This window comes from Rhinopithecus roxellana, chromosome 5 (genome assembly GCF_007565055.1).
Source record: "Rhinopithecus roxellana isolate Shanxi Qingling chromosome 5, ASM756505v1, whole genome shotgun sequence".
Taxonomy (NCBI): Eukaryota; Metazoa; Chordata; class Mammalia; order Primates; family Cercopithecidae; genus Rhinopithecus; species Rhinopithecus roxellana.
The window spans coordinates 106611256-106629435 of record NC_044553.1 but is presented as its reverse complement, the minus strand read 5'-3'; the positions used below and the strand labels follow the sequence as shown (position 1 = coordinate 106629435).

Genomic DNA, 18180 nt, shown 5'->3' with positions numbered 1-18180 from the left:
TTTGGTACCAGTACCATGCTGTTTTGGTTACTGTAGCCTTGTAGTATAGTTTGAAGTCAGGTAGCGTGACGCCTCCAGCTTTGTCCTTTTGACTTAGGATTGTCTTGGCAATGCGGGCTCTTTTTTGGTTCCATATGAACTTTAAAGCAGTTTTTTTCAATTCTGTGAAGAAACTCATTGGTAGCTTGATGGGGATGGCATTGAATCTATAAATAACCTTGGGCAGTATGGCCATTTTCATGATATTGATTCTTCCTATCCATGAGCATGGTATGTTCTTCCATTTGTTTGTGTCCTCTTTTATTTCACTGAGCAGTGGTTTGTAGTTCTCCTTGAAGAGGTCCTTTACATCCCTTGTAAGTTGGATTCCTAGGTATTTTATTCTCTTTGAAGCAGTTGTGAATGGAAGTTCATTCCTGAATTGGCTCTCTGCTTGTCTGTTACTGGTGTATAAGAATGCTTGTGATTTTTGCACATTAATTTTGTATCCTGAGACTTTGCTGAAGTTGCTTATCAGCTTAAGGAGATTTTGGGCTGAGACGATGGGGTTTTCTAAATATACAATCATGTCATCTGCAAACAGGGACAATTTGACTTCTTCTTTTCCTAACTGAATACCCTTGATTTCTTTCTCTTGCCTGATTGCCCTAGCCAGGACTTCCAACACTATGTTGAATAGGAGTGGTGAGAGAGGGCATCCCTGTCTTGTACCAGTTTTCAAAGGGAATTTTTCCAGTTTTTGCCCATTCTGTATGATATTAGCTGTGGGTTTGTCATAAATAGCTCTTATTATTTTGAGGTACGTTCCATCAATACCGAATTTATTGAGCGTTTTTAGCATGAAGGGCTGTTGAATTTTGTCAAAAGCCTTTTCTGCATCTATTGAGATAATCATGTGGTTCTTGACTTTGGTTCTGTTTATATGCTGGATTATGTTTATTGATTTGTGAATGTTGAACCAGCCTTGCATCCCAGGGATGAAGCCCACTTGATCATGGTGGATAAGCTTTTTGATGTGCTGCTGAATCCGGTTTGCCAGTATTTTATTGAGGATTTTTGCATTGATGTTCATCAGGGATATTGGTCTAAAATTTTCTTTTTTTGTTGTGTCTCTGCCAGGCTTTGGTATCAGGATGATGTTGGCCTCATAAAATGAGTTAGGGAGGATTCCCTCTTTTTCTATTGATTGGAATAGTTTCAGAAGGAATGGTACCATCTCCTCCTTGTACCTCTGGTAGAATTCAGCTGTGAATCCATCTGGTCCTGGACTTTTTTTCGTTGGTAGGCTATTAATTATTGCCTCAATTTCAGAGCCTGCTATTGGTCTATTCAGGGATTCAACTTCTTCCTGGTTTAGTCTTGGGAGAGTGTAAGTGTCCAGGAAATTATCCATTTCTTCTAGATTTTCTAGTTGATTTGCGTAGAGGTGTTTATAGTATTCTCTGATGGTAGTTTGTATTTCTGTGGGGTCAGTGGTGATATCCCCTTTATCATTTTTTATTGCATCTATTTGATTCCTCTCTCTTTTCTTCTTTATTAGTCTTGCTAGCGGTCTGTCAATTTTGTTGATCTTTTCAAAAAACCAACTCCTGGATTCATTGATTTTTTGGAGGGTTTTTTGTGTCTCTATCTCCTTCAGTTCTGCTCTGATCTTAGTTATTTCTTGCCTTCTGCTAGCTTTTGAATGTGTTTGCGCTTGCTTCTCCAGTTCTTTTAATTGTGATGTTAGAGTGTCAATTTTAGATCTTTCCTGCTTTCTCTTGTGGGCATTTAGTGCTATAAATTTCCCTCTACACACTGCTTTAAATGTGTCCCAGAGATTCTGGTATCTTGTATCTTTGTTCTCATTGGTTTCAAAGAACATCTTTATTTCTGCCTTCATTTCATTATGTACCCAGTAGTCATTCAGGAGCAGGTTGTTCAGTTTCCATGTAGTTGAGCGGTTTTGATTGAGTTTCTTAGTCCTGAGTTCTAGTTTGATTGCACTGTGGTCTGAGAGGCAGTTTGTTATAATTTCTGTTCTTTTACATTTGCTGAGGAGTGCTTTACTTCCAATTATGTGGTCAATTTTGGAATAAGTGCGATGTGGTGCTGAGAAGAATGTATATTCTGTTGATTTGGGGTGGAGAGTTCTATAGATGTCTATTAGGTCCGCTTGGTGCAGAGATGAGTTCAATTCCTGGATATCCTTGTTAACTTTCTGTCTCGTTGATCTGTCTAATGTTGACAGTGGAGTGTTGAAGTCTGCCATTATTATTGTATGGGAGTCTAAGTCTCTTTGTAAATCTCTAAGGACTTGCTTTATGAATCTGGGTGCTCCTGTATTGGGTGCATATATATTTAGGATAGTTAGCTCTTCCTGTTGAATTGATCCCTTTACCATTATGTAATGGCCTTCTTTGTCTCTTTTGATCTTTGATGGTTTAAAGTCTGTTTTATCAGAGACTAGGATTGCAAACCCTGCTTTTTTTTGTTCTCCATTTGCTTGATAGATCTTCCTCCATCCCTTTATTTTGAGCCTACGTATGTCTCTGCATGTGAGATGGGTCTCCTGAATACAGCAGACTGATGGGTCTTGACTCTTTATCTAGTTTGCTAGTCTGTGTCTTTTAATTGGAGCATTTAGTCCATTTACATTTAAGGTTAATATTGTTATGTGTGAACTTGATCCTGCCATTATGATATTAACTGGTTATTTTGCTCGTTAGTTGATGCAGTTTCTTCCTAGCCTCGATGGTCTTTACATTTTGGCATGTTTTTGCAATGGCTGGTACCGGTTGTTCCTTTCCATGTTTAGGGCTTCCTTCAGGGTCTCTTGTAAGGCAGGCCTGGTGGTGACAAAATCTCTAAGCATTTGCTTATCTGTAAAGGATTTTATTTCTCCTTCACTGATGAAACTTAGTTTGGCTGGATATGAAATTCTGGGTTTAAAATTCTTTTCTTTAAGAACGTTGAATATTGGCCCCCACTCTCTTCTGGCTTGTAGAGTTTCTGCAGAGAGGTCTGCTGTTAGTCTGATGGGCTTCCCTTTGTGGGTAACCCGACCTTTCTCTCTGGCTGCCCTTAAGATTTTTTCCTTCATTTCAACTTTGGTGAATCTGGCAATTATGTGTCTTGGAGTTGCTCTTCTCAAGGAGTATCTTTGTGGCGTTCTCTGTATTTCCTGAATTTGAATGTTGGCCTGCCCTACTAGGTTGGGGAAGTTCTCCTGGATGATATCCTGAAGAGTGTTTTCCAACGTGGTTCCATTTTCCCCCTCACTTTCAGGCACCCCAATCAGACGTAGATTTGGTCTTTTTACATAATCCCATACTTCTTGCAGGCTTTGTTCATTTCTTTTTCTTCTTTTTTCTTTTGGTTTCTCGCTTCATTTCATTCATTTGATCCTCAATCGCTGATACTCTTTCTTCCAGTTGATCGAGTCGGTTACTGAAGCTTGTGCATTTGTCACGTATTTCTTGTGTCATGGTTTTCATCTCTGTCATTTCGTTTATGACCTTCTCTGCATTAATTAGTCTAGCTGTCAATTCTTCCACTCTTTTTTCAAGATTTTTAGTTTCTTTGTGCTGGGTACGTAATTCCTCCTTTAGCTCTGAGAAGTTTGATGGACTAAAGCCTTCTTCTCTCCTCTAGTCCAAGTCATTCTCTGACCAGCTTCGATCCGTTGCTGGCGATGGGCTGCGCCCCTTTGCAGGGGGAGATGCACTCTTATTTTTTGAATTTCCAGCTTTTCTGCCCTGCTTTTTCCCCATCTTTGTGGTTTTATCTGTCTCTGGTCTTTGATGATGGTGACGTACTGATGGGATTTTGGTATAGGTGTCCTTCCTGTTTGATAGTTTTCCTTTTGACAGTCAGGACCCTCAGCTATAGGTCTGTTGGAGATTGCTTTAGGTCCACTCCAGACCCTGTTTGCCTGGGTATCAGCAGCAGAAGTTGCAGAAGATAGAATATTGCTGAACAGCGAGTGTACCTGTCTGATTCTTACTTTGGAAGCTTCCTCTCAGGGGTGTACTCCACCCTGTGAGGTGTGGGGTGTCAGACTGCCCCTAGTGGGGGATGTCTCCCAGTGAGGCTACTCAGGGGTCAGTGACCCACTTGAGCAGGCAGTCTGTCCGTTCTCAGATCTCAACCTCCGTGTTGGGAGATCCATTGCTCTCTTCAAAGCTGTCAGACAGAGTTGTTCGCGTCTGCTCAGGCCTCTGCTCCTTCCCCTGTTGTTTTTTTAGCTGAGCCCTGCCCCCAGAGGTGGAGTCTATAGAGACAGGCAGGTTTCCTTGAGCTGCTGTGAGCTCCACCCAGTTAGAGCTTCCCAGCGGCTTTGTTTACCTACTTAAGCCTCAGCAATGGCGGGCGCCCCTCCCCCAGCCTCGCTGCTGCCTTGCGGTTAGATTGCCGCAGACTGCTGTGTTAACAATGAGGGAGGCCCCGTGGGCGTGGGACCCTCCCGGCCAGGTAAGGGATATATTCTTCTGGTGTGCCCGTTAGCTTAGAGCGCGGTATTGGGGTGGGAGTTACCCGATTTTCCAGGTGTTGTGTGTCTCAGTTCCCCTGGCTAGGAAAAGGGATACCCTTCCCCCTTGCGCTTCCCAGGTGAGGCGATGCCTCGCCCTGCTTCAGCTCTGGCTGGTCAGGCTGCAGCAACTGACCAGCACCGATTGTCCGGCACTCCCTAGTGAGATGACCCCAGTACCTCAGTTGAAGATGCAGAAATCACCAGTCTTCTGTGTCGCTCGCACTGGGAGTTGGAGAGTGGAGCTGTTCCTATTCGCCCATCTTGCTCCGCCCCCCCTTTCTTTCTTTTTTAAGACAGAGTCTTGCTGTGTCGCCTAGGCTGGAGTGCAATGGTGTGATCTTGGCTCACTGCAACCGCCGCCACCCAGGTTCAAGGGATCCTCCTGCCTCAGCTTCCCCAGTAGCTGGGATTACAGGCGCCTGCCACCACGCCTGGCTAATTTTTGTAATTTTAGTAGAGACACGGTTTCACCATGTTGGCCAGGCTTAGTCTTGAACTATTGACCTCAAGTGATCTGCCTACCTTGGCCTCCCAAAGTGCTGAGATTACAGGTGTGAGCCACCATGCCCGGCCTTCATTTTGTATTTCTTTACTAGTGAGATTAAATATTTTTTATGTTTATCGATTGTATGCTTTTCTTCTTTTGTAAATATCAATTACCTACCCCTTTTTTAAGGTGTTCGTCTTTTGTGGTATTGATTTTCAAGAGCTTTATTTTTTAAACACAAAAAAATTTTGAACATATGTAAAGCTAGGCATAATTGTATAATAGACCTTCCTGTACCCATAGTTCAGCTTTAACAATTAGGAAATTATGACCAATTGTTTATGCACCCACTTGTTCCCCCCCCCCCCCATATTTTAAAGCAAATCCCAGATGTTTAATTTCATCCATAAATATTTCAGCATGTAGCTCTAAAAGATGAGGACTCTAAGAGCTTGTCAATATAGGAAAGATATTAACTTTGTTTTTCTTCTTTTTGAGATGGAGTTTCCCTCTTGTTGCCCAGGGTGGAGTGCAGTGGCACAATCTCGGTCGGCTCACTGCAACCTCTGCCTCCTGAGTCCTGCCTCAGCTTCCCAAGTAGGTGTGATTACAGGCACACACCACCATGCCTGGCTAATTTTTATGTTTTTAGTAGAGACGGGGTTTCACTATGTTGGCCAGGCTGGTGTCAAACTCCTGGCCTCAGGTGATCTGCCTGCCTCAGCCTCCCAAAGTGCTGGGATTACAGGCATGAGCCACCACGCCCAGCCAACATTTTGTTTTTCATATGTGCTGCTGCATATATAAGGTTTTTGTTTTATACTCATTTTGTTTATGGCATTTTTTTTTTTGAAATTCAGAAATTGAAACTTGGATTTATACACCATTCTCTTCTAGTTTCTTCCTTTGCCCATGTGCTTATTTGGGGCTAAATAACATCTTTCTAAGGTCTTATCTAGCACCAGATGATATTTCACCTCTACGTGGTATGACTTACGGAAAACACTTGAGCATATTCATAACAACACTAAGTAGTAAGGGAGCTGGAAAACTTCAGGACCTGGTTCTTGTTTCTTTAATAAATGTGTTGATCTAACTCTCCATAGCCCCAAGATATTTAAGTTGTCTCCATTTCTAATATGTGCTTTTTCATTCCGTGTTTCTAACAGTCCCTCCTCCCTTGTGGCTTCTGCCCTGTGGTATTTCGGGAGACCAGGTCTCCAAGTTTGGTAGGTTTCTCCATAAGGCTTAAGTAAAAAGGCTCTGAGCACTGGCCCAGTTCCCTTGTCAGTAAAGCACACAGACTTTGTGAACTCCATATGGTCTCTTCAGTGCCTTTTTCTTTGGTCTTGATAGTCTTTGTTAGGTTTTGTTTTCTTTTTTTGTTTGTTTGTTTTCTTTTGTTTTTAAACTTGTTAGTCTTTGCTGCATTCTGGTTGGATGAGTTGGTTCATCCACACTCATAAACAGTTTCTTATTATGCCTAACTTGCTGCTGATACGCGGGCAAGCAGTAACGTGTGAAGGTAATTCACTGTGGCTGGGAATCAGGGCGTGAAACCCCATCTTCTACTCAGGCATCCAGTGTCAATGGGACGGATGATGAAAAGGCCTCTCACACCGGTCCAGCCAACACGCACCTGAAGTCTGAGAATGATAAGCTGAAGACTGCCTTGACGCAGAGGTAAGGCTGTTTTAAAGTCCAGATCCTATTTTCTCCACCTTCAACACTTCCCTGGAAGCCTTTCTTGCTGGACAGGGTTTCAGGAAATTGAGAGAGAAAACTGGGACCTGCTTGGAGCATCCACTCTTGTCTCCTGGTGAAAGGAAGGCCAGCTGGCTTCGTGGCCCTGCTCTGGCCAACCACATCAGCATCCATTTGTGTGTGTGTGGGAAAGAGAGTGTGTATGAGAGAGAGATTGTGTGTATGTAAATGTGTAGAGAGAGGGCGAATGTGCGTGACTGTGGTAGTGTCAGAGTATGTATGTTAGTGTGTGTGATTGTGTGAGTGTACATGTATGGAGAGAGGGTGTGTGTGTGTGTTGATGCACCCCTGTGCTTGTGCTTTGTTTTGTTTTTGAGGAACCAAATTTATCATTTACGTATCTATAAGATTGACTCTTGGCCAGGCATGGTGGTTCCTGCCTATAATCCCAACAGTTTGGGAGGCCAAGGCAGGCAGATCACTTGAGCCTAGAGTTCGAGACCAGCCTGGGTAACATGATGAAACCCTGTCTCTAGAAAAAATATTTTAAAAACTAGCCAGCTATGGTGGTGTTTACCTGTAGACCCAGCTACTCTGGAGGCTCAGTTGGGAGGATTGCTTGAGCCTGGGAGGTGGCAGAGGTTGCAGTGAGCTGAGATTGCATCACCGCACTCCGGCCTGGGTGACAGAGTGAGACTCTTGTCTCAAAAAAAAAAAAAAAAAAAAAAGAATTTTGAACATCTGAGAAATGCATGTGAAAACATAAACTATTAAAAATATGAAATCACACAAAACTCAGTCACCTATATACAAAAAAGTCATGTGGAATATATATTTGAGGAAGAGATCCTTTACAATATGAACTAGAACCATAAACTCTATAGAAATAAACTTAAATATACAAGATCTATGTGAAGCAAACTTTAAAATGATTTCAAGGTTTATAAAATAATTGTTTAATAAATAGACATTCTGTTGGGAAGTGGCAAAAAGCCTTGATATTTTCAAAGTATCAGTTTCTCCTAAATTGATCTATAAATGTAACACAATCCCCATAGTGATATCAGTAAGATTTTAATTTACTGTATGAGCGGTGCTTATGATTTTGTATCTTGAGAATGTGGAGCATTGCACACAGGCTGGGCTGGACTTCGTGGTGTAGGGTGGTCCCATGAGCACACCCAGGGCTTTCTGCTCACCTGGCCAGCGTGGTGGGACATGCCTGTAATCCCAGTGCTTTGGGAGGCTGAGGTGGGCGGATCACTTGAGGTCAGGAGTTCGAGACCAGCCTGGGCCACATGGTGAAACCCCATCTCTACTAAAAATACAAAAATTAACTGGGCACGGTGGTGCATGCCTGTAATTCCAGCTACTCAGGAGGCTGAGGCAGGAGAATTACTTGAACCCGGGAGGCGGAGATTGCAGTGAGCCAAGATCATGCCACTGCACTCCAGCCTGGTTGACAGAGCAAGACTCTGTCTCAAAAAAAAAAAAAAAAAAATGCTGTATCATCTTAGAAGCGGTCTTTGCTCAGGCTGCTATAACAAAATACCATGAACTGGGTGGCTTAAACAACAAATCTTTATTTCTCATAGTTCTAGAGGCTAGAAAGTCTAAGATCAAGGCACTGGCAGACCTGGTGTCTGGTGAGGGCCTGCTTCCTGGTTCATAGACCACAGTCTTCTCCCTGTGTCTTCACAGGTGGGGAGAGGAGGTGAGCTCTCTGAGGACTCTTGTAAAGACCTGGATCCCATTCATAAGGACTCCATCCTTATGTCCTCACCTAATCCTAATTACCTCTCAACTTCACCCCACCAGCCCCCCAGCTGCCCCACCTCCCCACCCCCATCTCCTAAGACCATCACATTAGGGGTAGGGTTTCAACATGAATTTAGGGAGATCTCAAGCATTCAGTCCATAAGAGAAGCTGTCATTTTGAAATTCCCCCCATTTTACAGTTGAGGAAACTGAATTCCAGGTGACAAAGTGACTCCTTGCCCAAGGTCACATGGCTAGTAAACTTTCCATCACCTCACAGAGCCCGTGTTCCACTCAAGGCCGCACTCACAGTCTCTTCAGGAGTCTACCAGAGGCAGCCTGTCCCCTTCCCCAGCTAGAGCTGCCACAGGGTTGGCACCCACCTCTCCCACTCAGCTCGCCCAGCTGTGATCTGACCTAGGAATTCCAGAAAGCACATGTGACCCTTAGATCCAACCACCTGCCTTTGGACTGTGGCTCTTTGTCAGGCACTTCAAAGGGCAGAACTGCAACTGGTCTCTTTTCTTACTCATCAGGCAATTGTGAGAGCTAGATTTGTTTATTTATTTATTTGTTTATTTGTTTTTTTTTTATTTTTTTTGAGGCAGAGTCTCTGTCACCCCAGCTATAGTGCAGTGGTGTGATCATAGCTTACTGCAGCCTTGAACTCCTTTGCTTGAGTGATCCCCCTGCCTCAGCCTCCCAAGTAGCTGGGACTACAGGTACCCGCCACCATGCCCAGCTAATTTTTTTGTATTTTTAGTAGAAGTGGGTTTTCACCATGTTGACCAGGATGGTCTCGATCTCTTGATCTCATGATCTGCCCACCTCAGCCTCCCAAAGTGCTGGGATTACAGGTGTGAACCACTGTGCCTGGCCCCAGAATTGTGTATAGACCGCAGGATGACATGTCCACACCAGAGAGAGGAGCCAGTCCCTCCTGGACCTGGAACAGGGCAGCCACACCCACCTGCCAGCTCACTGTGGGGAGAGGGCGTGGGCCCCCCAAGGGTGTGCTGAGGGGTGGCAGAGTCACCTTCCCCAGGTGGGCGGAGGCACAGCCAGACGGGACAGCATCCACCCTGTCGTCACTGCCCGTCCCCATCCTGCAGCGCTGCCAACGTGAAGAAATGGGAGATCGAGCTGCAGACCCTGCGGGAGAGCAATGCCCGGCTGACCACAGCACTGCAGGAGTCAGCAGCCAGTGTGGAGCAATGGAAGAGGCAGTTCTCCATCTGCCGTGATGAGAACGACCGGCTCCGCAACAAGGTGGGTGTGGTGGGCACAGTGAGCCCCGAGGCCAGCTGGCGTGGGCAGCAGGAGATGAGGGCACCCCCAACCCTTTTTCTCCACCCCCAACTTTGCCCTTATCCCCATGGCTGGAGGAAGACTTGCTGCCTCTCCCACGGGAACATCCCTCCCCTTCCCTGCCTTTCTTAGTAGGAATTTAATCACATACATAACTGACTCGTTACCTTTTCTGTTTTTCTTTTCTTTTCTTTTCTTTTTTTTTTTTTTTGAGATGGAGTCTCGCTCTGTCACCCAGGCTGGAGTGCAGTGGCGTGATCTCAGCTCACTACAGCCTGCTGTCTCCCAGGTTCAAGCAATTCTTCTGCTTCAGCCTCCCAAGTAGGTGGGGATTACAGGCGCCTGCCACCACGCCTGGCTAATTTTTGTATTTTTAGTAGAGGCAGGGTTTCACCATGTTGACCAGGCTGGTCTCAAACTCCTGGCCTCAGGTGATCCACCCGCCTCAGCCTCTCAAAGTGCCAGGATTACAGGCGTGAACCACTGCTGCCTGGCCAGACTCGTTACCTTTTCTGAACCAAGTTTTATACTTCCCCTTACTGAGGAGAAGATAAACTGGAGGTGTCAGCCTTGTCCCTCCCAGAGTTTCCTCCCTCAGCATTTCTGTGGTTCACTGACCCTCCATGGAGGAAGGGGACCCAGAGGGTAGGTGAGAAACAGACTTGGGAGATGGTGAGCTGCGCCTGCTTGGAAGTCCTGCTTCCATTCACATTATTATTTCTAAACATGTAAATTTGGAGTTGGGAAAAGGATTGTGGTGCTTGAGGCATGAGGAGGGTGGACAGGTGCCGACCTGTCGTACGCCCTCTACTCTCCAATCCTGGCATTTTTATTTGTTTGAAAATGTACCTGTAACATTCCCTGTCATTAGTCAAACTCTAGTTCATAAGGTGCTTTTGGGGTGGCCAGAGATCCCCCATTGAGGTCTTGAGGTTTCTCTGCTAACCTCGTTTTGATGGTGATTAATCCTTCTGCTATAAACACATAGGCTTTGGAGTATGCTCCATCAGTGCAGGGTTTTAGGGGGACAGGTCCCATTTAGATTGGTGTTCACTTCCCCTTGACCCCTTTTATGCCTTGCCCTGCCCTGCCCAACCTGGAGGGTCCCTGCATCCCAGCCCTTGGTCACACTGTCTTACTTTCATGCTAATGCCACATAAAAGTGTCACGTGTCATTTTTTCATCTTGGTGCTGAAAGTGCTGATGGTTGGGCACCAGGCCAATTGCTGACTTTGCACTTTCCCATCCCAGGCCTGGCAGATCTGCCTGCCAGAGGGATCGATTGCCCTTTCTTGCATTTTCAAGAAAAGCTGAGTTTCTCACTTTGGTCTCAGTCTGATAGCCAGCAGCAGTGCCGGGGGAGTGGAGGAAGATCATCACACACAACTCGCTCCCTTGGAGGAGTGTCGACCTCTCTGGGTGGGACATGTCACAAGCTTGCCTCCCAGGGTTGGAGGCGGAAGTTGGTGTGGTGTCCAGCGGCAGCAGGGGCTGGGAGTTCAGACCCCAAAGCTTGGTGCAGGCTGCCTCTGGGAAGTGTCCTGGGTGCCCCTCATATCAAGGACTACTGCTGCCTGTTCGGGGGGGCTTCATCACTACAGTGCTTTTGTGTTGCATGGGGGGTCCACGCCTGCTATCCACTCTGCACACACATTTTGGCCCCCAGCATCCAATGGCAGTGTGAGAGTGCCAGGCCCTTGCACCCCTGTTCCACACAGGTAACTGTTTTGAGGGGTCAGCCTTGGGAAGGACGGAAAGATGCAATCTGGGGATTTGCCGTTCAGCCTCAGGGAAGAGGCCCACAGGCCAGGCCCCTTCCATGTGCATCCCCAGGGGAAGGTCACCTTGATTTATAATGTTCAAAATGTCATTGCTTCCCTTTTTGGCAGCCACTGTACCATGAGTTGCTTGGTTTTCTACCCTACTGGCTTAAACCATTGAGATGAAACAGAAGTAATGCAGGACATGATTACAGTGGTGTAACAGTCATTCTGGGGAAAAGCAGATCAATCCAGGGACACCTGGCCCTTGCTTGTGATGGATCCTTAAAGCAAATCTGAATCTACTTCCTCATAGCCATGAGAGGAAACCAGAAGCCCAGAGCATCTTGAAGGCGGGTTTTGTTACTTACTTGGCTCTGCTGATAAGATGCCTCTGTAAGGCATGTGCAAAGCAGGCCCCACGCAAGCGCTGCGGCAGCCCCTGATGGAGCTGCATGGGGTTTGTTCATAGCCACAAAGAAAAACCCGTAAGTGGATTAGGTTAGGGTTTATTTTAAAAGAAAACAGAAGTGTAGCTGTGGTGATCTCTTGCTTAATGACTAACGTAAGCTGCACCCCTGCTTTCCTGTATGGTGTGTATTGAAGATTGATGAGCTGGAAGAACAATGCAGTGAGATCAACAGAGAGAAGGAGAAGAACACACAACTGAAGAGGAGGATCGAGGAGCTGGAGGCAGAGCTCCGAGAAAAGGAGACAGTGAGTAATGATGCTCCGAGCAGGGCCCCTGGGTGTCCTCTTGGCCTTGTGGGGTGGCACACAGCAGGTGTGCTGGGGCCTATGACTGGCCCTGGCAGCTGCCTGGATAGCAGCATGGAGAGAGAGCTGGGAGCCACACCAGGGTGTGGACATGCTGGAGCAAAGGCCTCCCCATGACCTCTGCCGCCTCCTCGTCATCCCTATTCTATAGCCGGTCATGCAGATCCACAAGGGAGTTGAACATTTCACAAGACACTCAGACACTCTTGTCATCTGTCCTCAGAAGTTGAGTTTTGCTGCCAAATGAATGCCGCTAGAGAACCATGATGTAATCACTTATTTTCTTTTTAAAAAAATTTAAAATTTATTTATTTTATTTAAGATGGAGTCTGATTATGTTGCCCAGGCTGGTCTTGAACTGGGCTCAAGCAATCTGCCCACCTCAGCCTCCTGTGTAACTGGGACTATAGACACATGCCACCATGCCTGGCCTACAGTCATTTATTTTCTAGGGGTCAGACAGTTAAGGCGCACATGTTGGAGGCTGTGCACACGTTACCAAGCTCTCTAGACCTCACTTTCTCCACCTATAAAACAGAAATTGGAAAAACATCTGCCTTGTTGTGGTGTGTACAGACTTCACATGACAAGGCATGTGACACACTTCACCCATGGAATTCCCTGAGATGCAGTGTTCGCGTGGTCGCTGTCACTGTCTATGCAAACAGAACAGGTTCCCAAAGCTGCTTCCGCGAGTGTGCACACATTGGTGGTTTTCAAGAATATACTTTATCTGACTTGCTTTCATGTTCTATCTCAAATTTTTTTCATGTAGGAGCTGAAAGATCTCCGAAAACAAAGTGAAATCATACCCCAGCTCATGTCAGAGTGCGAATATGTCTCTGAGAAGCTAGAGGTACGTGGGTGGAGGGCACAGCCATCCTGGCTCAGACAAGAAGGCACAAATGTCGTGGTACTCATTGTCCTGCTTCCCATCACTTTCACACTGAGAATGCTGAAGGAGAGATTTTCTATTCACAAAAAGCTGGCGGTAACTGCACGCCAGATGGTACTGCATCCACCCCTGCCCTTGGGGCAGACTCGGCAGTGTTTGTCTTTTGGTTTTTCCAGTTCTGTGAAGGTTCCTGTGCATCACCACAGTGTAGACGACTGTTTCCTTGCAGAACCCTGGTGGGAGTGAGGAGCGGGGTGGGGTGGCCTGAGAGCCCAGGGTCAGGGTGTGGGGCCACCTCAGCCACTCCCCTGCCAGTGACCTTGGGCACTGACCTTGGGCAGGCCTTCCTCCCTAGGCTCAGATTCCTGATCACTAAAATGAGGATTTTCAGGGCCTCCTCCACCTCGGAGGGCCTCCTCCCTGCAGGCCCTCTGATATACACACGGCGCTTCATGTAGTTACACGACCCTGGAATTGGTAACTGGTTCCTGTGCACATGTTCAGAAAAGTCTCTGTTTATGCCCTCAACATAAAGCTCTTCTCTGATATGAAGAATGCAAGGCTTATGGCTCATTTAAGGACTCACAGCTGTCCTGTCTTTGGGAACCTGCATGTAATTTACCTAGATGTGTCTCTATAGGCTTGTGGGGCCCAGCGCCACAGAACATCTCCATGGTAACAGCATCAGAGGGTGCACAGACTGGCTGTCCCTGAGTCAATGGCATGGCCAGTCCTTCCTTACCGAGGGCCAGAGGCTGGCCTGGGACTGAGGAGGCCACGCCTCTCTGTGGGACCAGGGGAACGAGCCACTTTCCCATCTCTTCTGTCTCTCAGGATGGAACTGAAATGTGGTCTCTGCTAGCCACTCAGACGGGGATTTCAGACTTTCCCTGCTGGGCCCTGTGTGAGGTCTCCCTCAGGCAGGACTCTGCGTTCTGCCTGCTTTGTTGGGTCTTGGGTTTTCGGGCCGGGTGTTGGTCCCTCAGTGGGAGAGCAGGCAGGAAAGGAGGAGGTCACTGAAGTGCCTGCTGCTTCCCTTCTGATATCTTGGTCACAGGCTTGTGTGCTGGGGTAGCATGTCTCTAGGGAGCTTAGGCCCTTGCCCAGGCCCTCAGGGTAGATGGAGAATGGTTGGTTCAGCTGTAGCAGGTTTTGAAGGACGACTCTCATCACTCAATTTTCCAGGACGCTTCTCCCTTTTGCTTTGCCAGGCGGCAGAGAGAGACAATCAAAACCTGGAAGACAAAGTGCGTTCCTTAAAGACAGACATTGAGGAGAGCAAATACCGACAGCGCCACCTGAAGGTGGAGTTGAAGAGCTTCCTGGAGGTGCTGGATGGGAAGATTGACGACCTGCATGACTTCCGCCGAGGCCTCTCCAAGCTGGGCACCGATAACTAGGGCTGGCCGAGGCCTGGGCCCCGCCCGTGAGTCCCAAGCGTGTGTGCGAGACCAGATAGCTCTAGGACGTTCTTCTGTGTGCATTGCTTCTGTAAATGCAGGTGCAGTTTGTCGTGTTTTCAAACCAGCTGTGCCGTCCACTCACTCCTTTCCAGAATAGAAATCTCCTCTCGCTTCTCTGGCCTTGTGAGGTTGTGGACAACTGGAAGATTCTGACTCAGGAATCCAGAACTAGGTCTACCTTCAACATTTATGCAGTCAGGGCAGGGATGTTTATATCTTTCATAAGGGCTGTTGCAACCATATGAACTGAAAAAATGATTTTCTAATCCAAATATTGATATTCTTTACACCAGGCCATCAGGCTCCTTTTATCAAATAGCATTCAGAGTATTTGAATGTCCATCAGGCACCAGCCCCGGGGGGCACAGAGAGAACAACATTCTTCTCCATCAACATCAAGAGGCTTTATTTAAAACAACTGTTTAGTGGAAACTTATTGAGAGATGGAAAACAAGCTTCTGGTGGGTGCATTTTCTGGCCCGGGAGTCGCCTGCATCCACGATACTGCCCCTGCCCCCCAGTTTGTATGGTTGCGACAGTGTTCCTTTTCTTGGTTTTAATTTCTGAGCAGATGATTGTGCTGTGGGAACAGCACACAGTGAGGGTGCCTAGCACAATGCCTGGCACTAAGTAGGTGCTTAATAAATGTTTGTTCTACTAAATGTGTACACAGAATTTAGTGTTTTAATCAAACCCCACAGCAGAGCTGGGACCCTGTTGAATGATGCACCATCTTTGCTGTGCTGGGTAGTTATCAGACATGACTGTCCGGTCAAACCCAAGCTGCGTCTTGGGTGGCCCTGGGGCAGGGAGGGAGAAGGGAAGCTGCAGGAGCTGGTCTCAGGCCCCTGGAGCCCATCCGTGATGCTCTGCCCCTGGGGCTCTCCGACCCTCGAATCACTTCTCCCCTAGGAATGGTGACCCAGGGATTCCAGGTATAGGGGCTGCCCAGGGCTTGGGACCTAGGGTGGGATTCTTTTAAGGGTCTGGACAATTGAGAAGAAATCGCAGGCAATCGGGGGGAGAGAGCAGCTCAGCCGACAAGCTGTGGCCCTCATGACAGAGGTGTTCCACCCAGCTCTGCCTCCTGCCTTTCTCAGTTTCTCCTAGGAAAGGAACTGCAGCCATAAACCTCTCCTCTCTCACAGAGCTGCTCAGTGGGGCCAGCGGGCCTGTGTGTGCTGTCGGCATCCTGCCCTGGGAGATTGCCGGTGTATGGCAAGATGTTTTGAATCTCTGGCCCCACACATCTCTATATGCCTTAGGCAGGGGGGAGGCTTTGGTGCCCCCTTACCCCTTTGAGAACCACCTAAGCGGACTACTCCTTCTAGAAACCTTCTCCCATGGACATAGTTAGAGTTTCTCCCTGCTGAATTTGGATTAATGAACAAACAACCCGAGGAGGGAGGGAGATGGGGTCTGCACACAGGTACCCCGGGCCCCAAGGTGAACACATGAGTCCTCCTGCTTTCCTTCCCTTTCCCTCACTGAGACGCCTCTCTGAGCCAGGGAGTCTTGTTTGGGATGCGGATAGAAGGGAAGGCTGGGGATCTGGAGCACCAAGGCACTTTTAGAGGAGCCCCTGCAAGTGGGGGCTTTGGTTGAGTACACAGGGCTCTTGGCAGACAGGAAGTGGAAAGCGTGGCCAGCCCTGTTTGTGATTCGGGGTAGTCTGCTGCTGGCCCTGCCCTTTCTCCAGAGCTCCAGATGGCTCTCAGGACAGTTGGTAGCACCCCCCTACTGGCTGCACCTGGAGACCAGAGAGCCGAGCTGGCTGTGAGTCAGCCCCGTGGCCCAGCAGCAGGATGAGGGGATTCTCAAGCCAGCCTGGTCCGCTCAGCAGCAGGCTGGGTGTGTGGCTGTGCGGAAGCGGTGGACACTGGGTTCTAAACACCCTCCACTTGGGTCTTCAGATGACCTCTGCCTCTATCAGGTGACTTATGAATCTAGAAAGAGCCCTCTTGACTGACAAGAGAATGCTCAGGTGACACATCCATAGAGTAGTTACCAAAGCCACTTGTGCATTCTGATATCAGTGACTTTAGAAAACTCTGGAAGTGGAGGTGTAGAAAATGTTGGAAGAGCCATTTCCACAGTGGGCTGCTGTGCAGTCGAGACCCATGATCCCAGCTCACCAACCACTGAAGAGTGTGGTGAGCATCCTGTGGGCAGCAGGTGAGGAACTTGGATTCCTCCTGCTGTGTGTCCAGCTCTACAGCTGTTGCAGCCCCGGAGCTAAGAGTAGTAGGCACTCCCTTAAAGGGAAAGGTAAGTTGGGCTTGGCCGTGAAAGCACAACAGCTTTTACAAAAGCACTGAACTTTTACATTCCTTCTGCTTTTCTCTGAAGATAATAATGGCCCTGGAGCAACCTGGACGGTGCTCCCTTGAGCTGGTGTGATGTGCCCTCGTTTATTCGGACATCCAGCTCAGTCTCAGTACTGTTGTCATAACCTTACACCAGAAGCAGGCAGAACGTAAGCCATTCACTCCGTGAGCATCGCAGCCACTTGTGCTGCCTGGAAGGTGCAGGGCCAGGACTGCACTTTTAGTTTGCAAATGAGGTCTCCTGATTTTGGCGTTTCCAAGACTGGCTGCTATACCTTGATACGCTTTCCTTCTGCCTCCATGAAACCTGGTGTCTAAAAGAGATCAACTAAAACTTGGAACCCTTCAACCAAGAGGACATTTAAAAATAACCTTTCATTCCAGTCAAGACCCAGCTGGATGCATTTTAAAGTTGGGAGTGGCGAGGAAGCCTTCCTAGTGCCGCACGGGGAATGTAAAACCAACAGAGCGACAGGTTGGGACAGTGTGGTCAGGCCTTGGAGGGAAAGAGAACCAGTATCCACACAAGACGTCGAACTTGTGTGACCCCTCAGTTTCATCTCTCCTGCCTGCCATCACATTAGACTTTAATTGGATGAGAGAACAGGGCAGAGCCTGTCACCTGCATTTTGCAGACGGGAAGTAGAGACAGAGAAAGTGACACGCCCAGGGTCACCCAGTGGTGACCAGCAGCGTGGACTCTGCATCCAGGTCTCCTGGACCTTGATGCAGTATCTTTTGAGCCATGCCACTCTAGTTCCTTTGGTGACCCGTGGGTGCCAAGAGAAAATAATTCTCATATCTTGATAAGAGCATATTATAATTATATTATTGTAATATGTGTCCACAGCAAAGGACAGTTTACCTGAATTCTGATTCAGGTGTGAATCTGAATGACATCTAGGAATGTTCATTAGAAACAGTAAGTTCAACTTTCGAATGATTCTGGTTTTGTAGGAATCTTTCCAAGAAAGTTGGTTAAAATGATGTGTCTGCCTGTGAGGCCAGTTCTATGGAAAACAAACACACCCCGAGTTCTTTATTGATGGCTTTAGTGGAGGCAGAGCAGTATGTTCAAAACAAGTGGGAGGCCCTGAGATCGCAGGAATGGAAGCAGAGTTCTGGCTGGGGGTGGCCTCTCCACTGCCCGCCCCTTCCCGGAGATGCACGCCTTTCTGGCTTTCTGGG

General features: G+C 47.5%; 1 protein-coding gene across 3 annotated transcripts in view; it reads left to right on the top strand.

The window, feature by feature from the left end:
• The window catches only part of HOMER2 (homer scaffold protein 2), a 143588-nt gene extending 128257 nt beyond the window's left edge, over nucleotides 1-15331 (top strand). For all 3 annotated transcript variants that reach the window (XM_030931673.1, XM_010360831.2, XM_030931672.1), the window contains exons 5-9: nucleotides 6577-6683; nucleotides 9575-9731; nucleotides 12137-12247; nucleotides 13083-13163; nucleotides 14414-15331. In XM_030931673.1, the coding sequence (XP_030787533.1) occupies nucleotides 6577-6683; nucleotides 9575-9731; nucleotides 12137-12247; nucleotides 13083-13163; nucleotides 14414-14602 (645 nt within the window). In that variant the 3' untranslated portion in view covers nucleotides 14603-15331. The remainder of the gene's footprint in view (nucleotides 1-6576; nucleotides 6684-9574; nucleotides 9732-12136; nucleotides 12248-13082; nucleotides 13164-14413) is intronic.
• The last annotated feature ends 2849 nt before the right edge of the window (nucleotides 15332-18180 follow it).